Source organism: Castanea sativa, chromosome 4, assembly GCF_040712315.1.
Source record: "Castanea sativa cultivar Marrone di Chiusa Pesio chromosome 4, ASM4071231v1".
Classification (NCBI taxonomy): domain Eukaryota; kingdom Viridiplantae; phylum Streptophyta; class Magnoliopsida; order Fagales; family Fagaceae; genus Castanea; species Castanea sativa.
In genome coordinates, this window is record NC_134016.1 from 774,436 (window position 1) to 788,105 (window position 13,670).

The 13,670-nt window shown below is 37.6% G+C and overlaps 1 protein-coding gene and 1 non-coding gene across 2 annotated transcripts; both read left to right on the forward strand.

The window, feature by feature from the left end:
* Positions 1–907: 907 nt before the first annotated feature.
* Positions 908–12,535, forward strand: LOC142631319 (la-related protein 6B). Its single transcript, XM_075805467.1, has 10 exons — positions 908–1,662; positions 7,682–7,763; positions 8,077–8,171; positions 8,274–8,345; positions 8,649–8,728; positions 8,816–8,915; positions 10,478–10,525; positions 10,614–10,682; positions 11,121–11,267; positions 11,922–12,535. The coding sequence occupies exons 1-10, from the start codon at positions 1,057–1,059 to the stop codon at positions 12,177–12,179; spliced, it is 1,557 nt and encodes a 518-aa protein (XP_075661582.1). The 5' UTR covers positions 908–1,056; the 3' UTR covers positions 12,180–12,535.
* Positions 12,536–13,300: 765 nt separating this feature from the next.
* On the forward strand, positions 13,301–13,374 carry TRNAI-AAU (transfer RNA isoleucine (anticodon AAU)). Its single transcript has one exon. It is a non-coding gene; the product is annotated as a tRNA-Ile (tRNA).
* The last annotated feature ends 296 nt before the right edge of the window (positions 13,375–13,670 follow it).

A 13,670-nucleotide genomic window follows, 5' to 3' on the forward strand; every position in this document is an offset into this window, starting at 1 on the left:
ATCCATCACAAAGTGGGTTTGGAGGGTAAAATGTGAGCTTCAATTTAAAATTACTGGTTCATATGATATAAAATTATTATTTGTAGTTTATTCATAACATAAATAATTATTCATTTGTAGTAAAAATTTATAGACTTGTGAAGAGGTATAACGTTTTAGTCATGATTTGACTATATGTAGAAAAATAATAAGCTAATCAAGTAGCTCATAAACAATCTTGAGCTTGCTCGATAAGTAAATGAACCAAGATTAAACATATAATCTTGTTTGATGATGAGCTCAAGATAAAATTAAATGAATACGCTTGAATTTTTAATACTCAACTTGGCTTATTTATAGTCATAGTAATAGACTGTTATGATGAAAGTTAGAAGATACTTGTCTCATCAGATATCTCTTCTCCCTATTTAAATATGACTTGTGTCAAGGGAAAACACCTAATTAATGCGGAGTTAATAGTTGCCTAATTTAGAAGTTACATCTCGAGGTTTCTCGTATACTTCTCATGGGTTTGCTAGACACCCTTGGTTGATATTGCCCGATGGGATATCTTTCATCGGCTCCCATTAGGGAACAATGGGTCATTTTGCTTGCTTCAAACCTCTTCTTTCAATGGATATGGGCTGGGCTTGGTCCATCAAATCATCTAATTCCTAATGAGAAAGAGAAACACAATAGGAAGGTGGGATAGCAAGAAGTGGAGTATACACTATAGACTAAAAATAAGAGACTAAAAAAATAAATAGTAGCTCCACTTGGAGAGTAGTACAAGTAGTAAGTGTAATAAGTAACAATGGGCCCACATAACATTAAAAAAAAAAAAAAATTCATATCAGTGGGCGATTGTATGAAGTATGAATGTATCAATCTATGACGTCTATAAATAGTTGAGTCCCAACCCATCCCTGAAATCCCGAGAACCCCTTTCTCCACTGTCTTCCCCCAGACTCTCTCTTCCGCCCCTTTTTACAGGGCCAAAAATAAACACCCCCCACATCTATCTCTATCTATATATATATATATCTAAACCCCCCCCTCAAACCTTTTTCTACCCAAATGGCCCAAGAAGATTCCTCTCCAGATCCATCTCCTTCTCCCCCTAACCTCTCGGATCCTTCCAAACCCGATCCACCACCTCCATCTTCGTCGTCTTCGTTATCGCGAAACGTTTCGTTTAGCAGGCTCAACGCGCAGGCTCCCGAGTTCGTTCCGACTCAGCAGCAAACACCGCGACTCGCTGCTGCTGCTGCTTCTGCTGCTTCTTCTGTTGTTCCTCCTCCTCCGCCTCCGCCGCCGCCTATGCACTCGTTTCCTCCGCCTCCGCCGCCGCCTCCGTTCCACGTTGCGGCGGCGATCCAGGGTCACGTGGCTGTTCCTCCTCACGTGATCCCCGTTCAGCATCCTCATCATGTTCCGGTTCAGTACCATCCTCATCACCCGCATCATCCGCATCCGCATCCTCATCCTCATCCTCATCATCATCATCAGCAGTACTACGGCGGAGGCGGAGGCGGCGGTGGCGGAGGGTTTAGAGAGCAAGAGGTTGGGGCGCAAGTGCAAAATCAAGCTCCGGTGGAGTCTGATCATGTCGTTGCTGCCGCTTCTTCGTCCTCCGCGAAAAACAAGATCTCCGAGGAGGCTACTCAGAAGATTTTGAATCAGGTGTGAAGCTTATTCCTCATTTTTTTTTTATATATATTTATTTTCAATTTCGTTCTTAATTAATTAATTAATTTCATTTCGATTTTGTATTGATTAATGTACATACTATAAGAATGGGTTCAAATTTGGTTGAATTTTGATTCTAGTGTATTTTCATGAGTTCAGATACTATGTAGTTGTTAAATAGTGGTGAAATGTGCTTCTACCAGCTACTCAACACTGGTATATGTTGATGGAGAGACTCTAAAAGATGAAGGGGATTTGGGGTATTTCCACAGCATTCTCAGGTTCCAATTGGATTTTTTTTTATTTTGTCGAATAGTTAAATTTTAAGCGAGGAATGAAGCATGTGTGATAACTTGGTTTAGCTACAAGATGTGAGGCGATTCAGCATTTATGTAGAACGTTTTCCAACATGGGATAACAGAATCCCGACTGGAAAGATTTTATGGTGCAAGATTTAAGGTGGTTCATGAAAGTTTTAAGATATGGGATCGCCAACTTTAGACCCCACTGGATTTGGCATAGTCAAATTAAAATGCGGAATGAAGCTCATATGCTAACTTGGTTTAACTACAAGATTTTAGGGTGATTCAACATATATATACAAAGTTTTGCCACACCTTCTTCGTATCAAAGCGTGTGTGCAAACTTGGTTTGGCTACTAGATTTAATGTGGAGAAAGCTTTACAAAATGGGATAGGGGAATTCAGACCCCTTTGGATTTTGTTGTATAGTCAATTTTAAAATGATTAACAAAGCACATGTGAAAACTTGGTTTAGGTACAAGATTTAAGGTGATACAGCACAAACGTAGAATGTTTTATAGGATAACAGAACTCATTAAGTCATTGGATTTTGTTGTATCGTCACATTTAAAATGAGAAATACAGTGCGTGTGCAAACTTGGTTTAGCTACAAGATTTAAGGCAATGATGCACATATATAGTCTTACAAAATGGTGTATTATGGGAGGAAGCTTAGTGATGCTCTACCATTAATCTTGGATATCGGTTCCGTTATTCTTGAAGTTTGTAAATAGCGTGGATTCTTCTGGCACCTAAAACTGTCCACAATGGACAATCAAATTGTATTGTTTACTGGCTTTGTAATGTCGACATCAATCAATATCTAACATACATGTATCTCATGAACTGTAAAGAAAATGGTGTTGAGACTTGATTTCTATTTACAGAGTGTCAGAGTCAATTAATATTTGATGCCAAGAGCCTTGTTGCTCAATTGATAGGCACTTCTTGGTGTTTCCAAAAGAGACATCTAGAGTTCAAATCTCTCCCCCCCCCTCCAAAAAAACAACAACTTTAGTATCAAGTCAAGACCAATAATAGTTAGTTTTCTGTAAATACTGCTTTGGAACCCCACTTAGCCAGGATGTGTCTTTTCGTAGGCAGCAAGTTGTTAGTGTCATCTTCATGGCATTTAAGAAACTTTTTTTAGATCAACAATTTGCTTGGAAAATGGTCTGAAAGAACTCTAGACATCCTTTTTTGGGAAAACTAAGCGAAGTTCTCTGCCAATAGAGGGGAGAAAAGAAACCGATCTAGGCGAGAAGCTGATGAAGAATTGGACCTGGTGTAAAGGCCCCCTGCCAAGGGAATATCCATCAACCCATGAAGAGAGATAGAGTTAGAGAAGCCATACATAGCCCGAGAATAGCTAGCAGCCCCCAGCCGCTCTGAAGGTAAACGGATGATATTAAAGTCACCTCCTAAGCACCATGACAAATCCCACCAAGTGATCAGCCAGTTAGTTCCTCCCACATCAACCTGCGCCTATTGTTTAAATTTGGTCCATAAACACCAGTAAAAGCCCACTCAAAATGATCACCAACATTTTTAAACTTGCATAAAACCGAAAAATGCCCTACCGCTTCCTCCACCTTTTCCACAACCCGACTATCCCACATCAATAAAATACCTCTAGAAGCACCATCAGAATCCAGGTATAGCCAATCTACGTATGGGCAACTCCATATACTCCGGACAATACCTATAGTAATCCATTGTAGTTTGGTCTCCTGCAAACACACGATATCAGCCTTCCAGGAACGCAACAAGTTATGAATCTGAAGCCTCTTTTCTATTACATTCAGCCTTCTGACATTCCGGGAAAGTAACTTCAATTTCATTGAGCCATAGAGAGAACCCGGTCCCTATTAGAACCACTTTGCCTAGCCAAGGTAGAGCCATAATTAATAGAACTGAACAACCCCTTTAGCTCTCTTAAACCTTTCATCCCCGAGCTTTTAAAGCCACATGTTAATCTTGTTTACCTCAGCCCTTCGCTTTAATTCAGCTTCAATAGCCAATAAAAATTTTGTTGCTTGATCTTCCAAGCCCTCAAGGGATGTGCCAAGGAAACTATCGAAATTATTGAATCTCCTTTGAAACCACCTTGAGTAAGGTACTTGCCTCTCTGAATTATCTACACCCACAAACCTCTCCTCATCCACAACTGACTGTTCTGCCATAGCCGAAGGGAGAGAAAAAGCAAGTGGTTCAATAGCTGGAGGCTGATTAGCATCCTCCGAGTAGGTATCTAATTTACCCACTTACTTTCTATCTCTATTTCCAATACCTACTAGTGTGGCTAACCGAATTGAGAAACTTCAGCGGAATTTCTTATGGGGCGGTCTCGGTGATGAACCTAAAATTCATTTGGTTAAATGGGCTTCTATATGTGCTCCTATTTCTTCGGGTGGATTAGGGACTAGGAAGATAAGTCTTTTCAATATAGTTCTACTTGGGAAGTGGTTATGGAGATTTGGGATTGAGAAGGATGCCCTTTGGAGACAAGTGATAGAGATGAAATATGGGCGTGTGGGGGGGGGGGGGGGGGCTGGCGTACTAGATCTGTTAATGGTCCTTACGGTGTTGGTTAATGGAAGAGTATCAGTCAGGGTTGGCCCTCTTTCTCACGCCATATTCGGTATGATATTGGTGATGGGTCTAGGGTGAAGTTTTGGCAAGACCATTGGTGTGGAGAGACACCTCTTGCAGTTAGCTACCCTGACCTATTCAGATTTTGCAAGAATGAGGTTAGTGTGGCTAAGATTATGAAATCCCCCAATGGGGCCCTTTTTTGGGATATGAGCTTCTTTAGGGGTGTGCATGTTCGGGAATTAGAGGCTATGTCAAGCTTCATGGAAACCATATACGGTTCTTCAATAAGGGGGTTTGGTGAGGATAAGATGTGTTGGATTCCTAGCAAAGATAAGGGGTTCTTGGTGATAGATTATTATAGAATCTTAGCTGGTCTTACTATCTCCGGTTTTCCTTGGAGAAGTATTTGGAAGCAGAAGATTCCCTCTAGAGTAGCATTCTTTGTATGGACTGCTGTCTTAGGGAAATGCTTGACGATTGATAACTTACGAAGAAGGAAGGTGTGGATTTTGGATTGGTGCTACATGTGCAAGAGTAATGGTGAATCGGTCGACCATCTCTTCCTTCACTGTCCCGTTGTTATGGATCTTTGGTCTATGGTTTTGGGTTTATTTGGAGTATCTTGGATTATGCCGCATACTGTTTTGGGGCTGTTAGGGTGTTGGCAAGGCAGTTTTGGTCGTCATCGAAATGGTTATATATGGTCCATTATTCCTCATGGTTTAATGTGGTGTCTTTGGAGGGAGAGAAATAGTCGTTGTTTTGAAGATATTGAGAGATCTATTCCAGACCTCAAGCTTTTCTTTTTTAGAACTTTATTGGATTGGTTATTTGCTTTGCAAAACCAATCATTCCCTTCTTTTATTGATTTCCTAGATTCTTGCAATTTTTGTATTTGATTTGCTGTCCCTTTGTTCACTCCTTGTGTTCTAGGGTGCTTTCTTTTTGGTATCAATATATCTTATTACTTATAAAAATAAAAATAAAAAACAATTTGCTTGGATTTAGAGGGAAATTAGGGTACATGTGTGAGATTTGGTATCTGTTACAAAATAAGGCAAGAGGCGAATATTAATTGAATGTACTATGATGGTTTGCAAAGGTCACCTGAGGGTGTACAGTTGACATTCAGTTAATGAATGTAGGTTTGAGTAAGATAACTGGGAGAATAACTAGCACCTCCTAATGTTTCCAATGGAGACATTCGGAGTTCAAATCCCCCCATACCCATTGTAACTATCGGATTATCAAAAAAGATAATTGGCAGATATGTTGATATCTCATCCATAGGCATTTAGTATGTGCTGATTGAAGTTGTTACATAATGTGAAAATTAAAGGGAAAAAAGAAGGAAAAACTCAGAAATTGTTAATGAAACTTTTTAAAAATTTGATAGCAAATTAGTTCATTGTAGTTATAAATTATGAAAAATGGATTTGAATCATAGCGGGCTGCTCACACTTTAACTTCATCAATTCTACAATTGTGATTGGTGAATGTATATCCACATTTGAAATTTGTTATTATAATTTTTTTTTTTTGGCCCATGTTATTATAACAACTTTCAGATTAGTGCCTCGCATACTATTGCAATTCAATGACGGTTGGTGGAGGAGTCATCTAAAACAAAATAATATTTTGCTTTTCTGTGGGTTGTGGTATAATTCATTTTTCTTGCAAGTCTTTACTTTGTATATATATTTGAAAGGTAGATAGTGGGGTAGGGGTGTTGTGGGGTTAAAACCAGAGACATAGAGCACCACGAAGTATTACCATTGGGCTAATCATTGAACCCCTACCTTCTTCTTTTTTATTAGTAAAAATTGCATTTATTAAAAAGAGAAAGAGCCGTAACCCATGCACATAGGATGAATACATATATGGGCTTAAGAAAAGAGAAAATTTGTCAGAATAGTGTTTTTTTTAAATATACAAATAGAGCTATGCCTCCTGCCTCCATAACATTATTGTTTATAGTCTTGTCTATATTGCCATAATAAAGCAGGGCTCTCAAGCTGAAATATATATATTTTTATTTATCATTATTCTAATCAATAGGAAAATTTTATTTTCTTTAAGTGGTTGTTGGGCATGGAAAGAAATATCACCAAAATTGATAACAGAATGAAATTAAATTTTTATTTGTTCTCTCTGTCTCTCTTTTTTCCCCTCCATTTAAAGAGAGAGGGGGGGGGGGGGGGGAGGGGACCTCATAATTTTTAAAGCCAACAAGCCCAACAGGTTTCCACCCACATGCAAGCACTGCAAGAGTGACCACTGCCGTACTCTTGCAGTGGTTTTTACTTTCTGAGGAATTCAGTGGTATGTACTCTCATCTGATGGCAGATATCAGGAGTTCCTTCAAACCAAATGTTTTGTGCATTTGTTGTCTTCAACCCTGTTGATAAAGAGCATTTTAGGTTTAATGCTAATATCGATGCTCCTTTGATTAAAGGCTGTTTGGCAATGTTATGTTGGTCCTATAATGAGAGAGATTTATTTTTGCTTCATTGTTTCATTGTTTGCTTGTATTTTTTCTTTTCAACCTGTCGGGAGAGAAGACAGTGGTGCAATAGATAATACTTTTGGACTTGCATTGGTGTCTTTTGCAAGTAATGTAGAGGGGTTCTGTGTTTTGACATGGAAGGTAACCTGGCTAGAGATGTTGTGTAAGAGAGGGATTTAATGATAATAATTTTATACTTAAATGTATTTGGTCTGAGTCTCAGGTTATGAAAATTTATATTAGTAAAACTAAACTTGTCTCCATTGGCTTGATTATATAAGAATCGTTATTGAGGTTCCAAAGGGCCTTGCCTTAATGAGGTTCCACGTTATCAAAAAATAAAAATGCTTATTGAGCTGATGCTTCTATTTTCTTACAAATGGCCATTTTTCCCTTGGTTGTTTTTCTTTATTTTCCTATTTATGGCTGTGTTATTTCGATAAATGTTATGCTATTAACTTTTCCTACTATCTAAACATCTCTTTGATTGGATGTTGCCTTTTAATATTTCTGTATGGCACATATTTTTTTCTCTGTTTTCTCCCTGTATACGCTTTCTAGTTTTATTACTTATCAAAAAAATCTTTCTGTATGGCATATTGATATGTAGGTGGAGTATTATTTCAGTGATTTGAACCTGGCTACTACTGATCATCTAATGAGGTTCATCAGCAAAGATTCTGAAGGATTTGGTAATATCATTTGCTACTTTATTTTAGTTTCAGATGTCTATGACATGGTTAGAATTATTTGTTCGAAAGCACTGACATGCTTGATCTGCTCTCTTTCACAATAATTGTTCATAGAAATTTCTGCATCTTTATGCACTTGCAAATGCTCCTAGACACTCAAACATATACACATTTCTTCTTTTCTTTCTCTTTTGGTGAAGCTATTGATTACAGAGTAATAATGCGTAGTATTGATATTCTCTTTCATGAATTATTTGAATCCAACTTTGGAGTCACATTTTAAATTCCTTCTTATACTTCTGTTGTTATATAGTGCCTATATCTGTTGTTGCATCTTTCAAGAAGATTAAGGCTCTTATAAGTAGTCATTCCCAGCTGGCAGCTGTTTTGCGGAACTCATCAAAGCTTGTGAGTGTCTTCATACAGTCTAGCTTCAAATAATCTTCTTTGTTAACCATGTACATCTGTTTTTTGACCTTTGTAATAAAAAAATTTGTTGATGCTCTACAGGTAGTTAGTGAAGATGGAAAGAAAGTTAGACGCCAGCGTATCTTAACTGAGTCAGAAATGGAGGAGTTGCAAGTAGGTTTATCCACTAGTTTGTTGGTTGGTTCTGATTTTACTGTTTGTTATGAGAGATGATTGGCTGACCTGTTTATTATGTTATTCTATTCCTTCTAAGTCAAGCATATCAGAATGATTGTTTAGAAAACTGGTATGTTATGCATAATGGTGTGTATTTCGATGCAAAGTTATCATCTATCTTGAAAATGTCTTGTAAGATTCAAGCTAGATCTTTGTTGTTTGAAATGATAATTCTAAAGTTCCCAACAACTGAACTATTGTTATTTCATCTTATTTTCTAATTCTCATTTTGATTCACAGTCTCGAATAGTTGTTGCTGAAAACTTGCCTGAGGATCATTGCCACCAAAACCTTATGAAAGTTTTTTCTGCTGTGGGAAGGTACCAAGATATTTCTAATAGAAAATTTTCAAACTCAATGCCTTGCCTGTATAGAAAAAATAATCATGTTGAGTGGTCCGTTGGCAGTGTGAAGACAATCCGTACTTGTCAGCCTCAACCCTCCAATGGTGGGGCTTCTTCAGCATCTAGATCAGGAAAAGCTGATAGTGTGCTTTATAGTAACAAGGTAAGTAGGGAAGTTGACATTCTGCCTTGGTGCAGTTTTTTTTGGCAGTTTTTTTGAAAGTTTTAAATCATGCTTCATCAACTTTAAGGTGGTAATAATTCTTTATGTCAGAAATTATATCTGTTTTTGGCTTTGACTACAACTAATCACCACTCTTGCTTCATCTTACACCCACTTTTCCTTTCTTAGCTCTATGGATTTCCTAGATGATTTCTTTTTCAGGTGTTATTTTCTTTTGTACATCTTCTCTTTCCATTTTGTTCTCCTTGGTGTACGGTGTACCCCATTTGGTAGGATTACGCTTCTCTTTGCACTTAAAAAAAAAGTTATGTTAATGCGTATCGCTACAAGTTCCATGAAAATAATAGGAAAGAACAAAAGTTCAAGGGCACAGTACAACAGTATGGCAATATGTCTAGTAGTACTCCTGCCATGGGAAGGGCTTGCTGTGTGTTCTGGTTTGGTGTCATGAGGTGCAGGCTTGTCTGGTGATTAGTTGTGTGGTGTCTTGTCACTGTATGGCTCTGCAGACTTGGAGTTAGTTTTGAGTGGCAGTTTTGTTAAGGTCCTTCTGGCTAAGAGATGCAGTGATTTAGCTTGGGTGTACTGCTCATCATGATAGCTTGGTGTATATCTTCTGTAAGGCATCTAGTGTAGCTTCTGTGGTGTGGCATAGACTGAGTTAAGTTTGGTGAGCTGCTGGTGTGCTCTATGCCAAGTCTTGGTGTCTGTAGCATGAGGTGTTGGTGGCTGCTGCCTAAGCTGAGCTAGGACACACTAAGTAGTTGATGACTACTGCATTGCTTTATATAATCCAGGCTCCAGCTCAACTTGACTGTTGTTGTATGGACTTGATAAGTGATAGGAATTAATCATAGTTGTAACCAGTTACTGATTAGCCATGTGCATTGAATAAAGCCATTTGCTTAATTGAGTAAATCTGTTAGTTAGTTAGGAATAAAGGGAGAGTTAGTGAGTGATTCTTGGAATGTAATATTGAGCAAGCATACATAGCCTGCATAAGCAACTGTAATAGGCAAGAATTGAACTGTCGAGTAAAAGCTTCTCTCTTATTCTCTAGTCTCTCTCTCATTCTCATCTTTCTTAATTCTGGAGGCCCAGCAACCTCGAATTAGCTATCCCATCATGAACTTGCTGATCATAAGAAGCAGGTTCTTTTTCAAGTTTCAAATTCACTGGTTTGAATTATATATTTTTTAGGGGCAAATTTTTGGTGCTATCCTTTCACTAAATATGCTTGTCCAAATTATTCAGATTTTAGGTATGTGTTTGATTTGACAGTTTAATGCATTTGGCAGATGATGCAATCATTTGCAGGTTCATTGGGCTTTTAAAGAACCTCCTCTATGCACCTATGATCTCATATAAACATGTCTCCTCTAACCATTCATGGTTGCCATTGCTGAACGAAAGAAACTATTTAGAGGAAGCTATGCCAGTTTATAATAGACTTTTTAAACTTTAGATTATGAGGAAACTTATGACATTGAAGCAATTGGATATGAAAGCCTTAACATCTGAATCCTTTGTTTCGTATGTAGTGGCATGCTTTTGTGGAGTATGAATCTGTTGAGCTGGCTGAGAAAGCAGTAAGTACTTTAATTTTCTGTTACATGACACAATTTCTCTTCCGTGCTCATTCTAGCATATATTTATCTGTAAATACTATTATTGCAGGTTGCAGAGCTAAATGAGGAGGGGAATTGGAGGCGCGGCCTTAGGGTCCGCTTAATGCTTAAACGCACGGTATTTGCCAAATATTGAGCTTTTTTCCTTCCTCATGATTTGTTTGCAATTCAGCAATAGTGTGTTCAGTAAGTTTACTTACTGAAAAAGTAAGAAACAAATACAAAAAATTGGAGGGCAGTGTCAAAAATCATTTCCTTCTCAACATAAATACTTCCAGAATAAATGTATAATTTAGTGCGAATAATAGGTATGGGGAAGTGAACACTGAGAGTGAGTATGTGTGCACACATGTTCTTTTTTTAAAAATTAATTACATTAGTTGTGCAATCTGGTTGGTCCTAAAACCAGGACAGTTCCTGTAGTTTCTCTGCAGTTGCTATTTTAGTTGAATGCAATTCTAAGTCAAGGTTGATAGAGAGCCCTCTTTGCTAATTTTAGTCCATCCAATGCCTGCATTAGTCCATTGATGTGTCTTTGCAAATTTTCTCTTCTCAGTCAAAACCTTCTTCAGCGCGAGGAAAAAAGGGACATGATGGGGAAGTGATTGAGGAAGACGATACTTCTACATCTGATCAGCAGCAAAGTGAGAAACAGTTGGAGGATCCCCCCCAACAGTCTGATGCCCATCCACAAGAACAAACAGTAAGTGCCAGTGCATTGGCAGAAAGCTGTTTAGAAATTATAAATTTTGAAAGCATCATGAATAGAGATGGTTATTTGTTTTTAGCTTTGGGAAAATATATTTTTCAGAAAGGAGCTAGAGCTTTAGCCTTTAAGGGAATGCAGTCTATTTTGTTTATTGCATTACTCACTAGTTTCCTTTCTTTTTCAGTTTCTTCTGTTAGTTAATACAGATATGGGTTTTATTATGTTTATCTTTATTTTTTTCCCAGAACTAGTACTTGCCTACTATAATTTGTTAGAGAAAAGATGAGATACAGGGATTTTAGTAGCCTCACACCTTAACAAAATGGGTGGGATGCGGTCTATTTTCTTATTCTCCGACTGCCATTTAGGAATGGGCATATTTTCATGTCCTGACAGGCAAATATATCAATCATCATTATACATACAACAGTAACACATTGTCCAACCTATCTATTGTCCTCCTTTCCAAGGGCTTTTACATTTCACTGACACAGATGCAGATGTTATATAAGTCGTGAAGTGACTTGTTTATAATATACATTTGGAAAGTAATGTGATAATTATATTTTATATTAATCTGTGTTTCTTTTTTCTTTTGACACAATAATTTTTTGTTGTAACATTCTCATTTTTAATTCTTTGGATTAGGGAGAGGAGCAGCAGCATGTCAACGAGAAAGATGGAGGGCAGAGGAGAGGTCGTAACCGTGGCCGGGGCAAGGGACGTGGAAGGGGTCAATACCATCACAATAACCGTGGAAATCATGTGGGAACTCCCCCTTCAAACAATGCAGTTAATAATGAGCAGCCAGCTATAGCCAAGCAGCCTCCTGGACCACGAATGCCAGATGGCACAAGAGGATTTGCAATGGGTCGGGGGAAGCCAGTTGCTGTGAATATTGCATAATAACTGGGTATTCTACATAATACTAATTATGGGGGTTTTCTTGTGCCTGCGAAGTGTATGTTTGGGTGGGAAACTGTCTTCTCGTGTGGTGTTGATGGCATGGTTTTACAAGGGCTGTCAATCCGGGTAGTTTGGGTCAAATTAGCAGTATAAGTTGAGTACTTTCTTCTGTTTGTTTATGTAATTCAGTAAGGATGATGCAGAGAATTGATTTTTACTTCTTTTTTTTTTTTCAAATTTAAATGTAGAAAGGGGAAGGGAAAAAAAAAAATAGTGGGGAGTCTCCAATACCTATAGGTAAATGTGAGTGAAGAAATGACATTGCAATATAACACTGTTCAATATATTTCTTGCTCTCTCTCTCTCTCTCTCTCCTTGGATTATGAACGCCATGTTTCACATGATCCCAAATTGTAACAGTGAACTAAACTGAAGTGGCAAGAACATATCTTTTAGTTTGCAAAGCATAACAGGGGGGGAAAATATCTGGATGTGAACAATTTGTTTTGGACCAAAAGCTGAAGTGATGCCAAAATAGTTGGAATTAAGTCTTCTCTTGATTTGAGTTAGAGGATAAGAGTAGAAGCAATAATTCCTCAAAGTAGAGTTGGAGAATAGAAATGGGTGCCCTTTATAGTTATACTCGTTTTAGTTGGTTCCACATTTGTTTTAAGTGATGTCCCTTCTTATTGTTGGTTGGCCCCAGTGTTAGTGTGTCTTACGTTTCTTTCCTTCGCTTTCACTTTCGACTCTCTTCTTCTGCTTGTAAGCCATATGTTTCTCTGTCGTTTTTGATTTTATAGGCACAATTTCTCTTTATCGTAAGCTTAGAGAGGCTTGTTGAATCGGTGACTTGAAGATAAGGTGGTCCAGATGTCAATTTAGCAATAATTCTGATAGATGCTACGAACAAGTCCAGTTGTGGGTAAGCAATAGTGTATTTGTTAACACAAAACAATTTTTAGGTGGCACTTCTAATTATAAGTACTGGAAGGTGGCAGTAATTTATGTGAGGCATGGACAAAGTCTTTCGCTTATTGAGGAAAACAAATTCCGTATTTTATAACACTTCCTTAATGCTTAAACAGCTATATATTAAGCAAAGGCAACTCATCTCAAATGGCCTATTAGCTCAGCTGGTTAGAGCGTCGTGCTAATAACGCGAAGGTCGCAGGTTCGAGACCTGCATGGGCCACTTTTTTTTTTTACATATTTTACATATTTTCCATCTTTTTAAACATTAAACATTAAACATTTCCTATTCTTTTTTGACATATTCTCCCTCTTTTTTAACATTAACCATTTCATATTTGTATGATTTCAAAAGTTGAAATTCTCATATACCAAATCAAGATATAATTATATACATTCCAAATATTTGCTTTCTTCAAAATTTTAATAAAAAGTCAAAAAGGTATCTAATCTAAAGCTATTTGCTAGATTCAAATTTTAAAATCCTTGCCATAAATATAATAATAATAATAATAATAA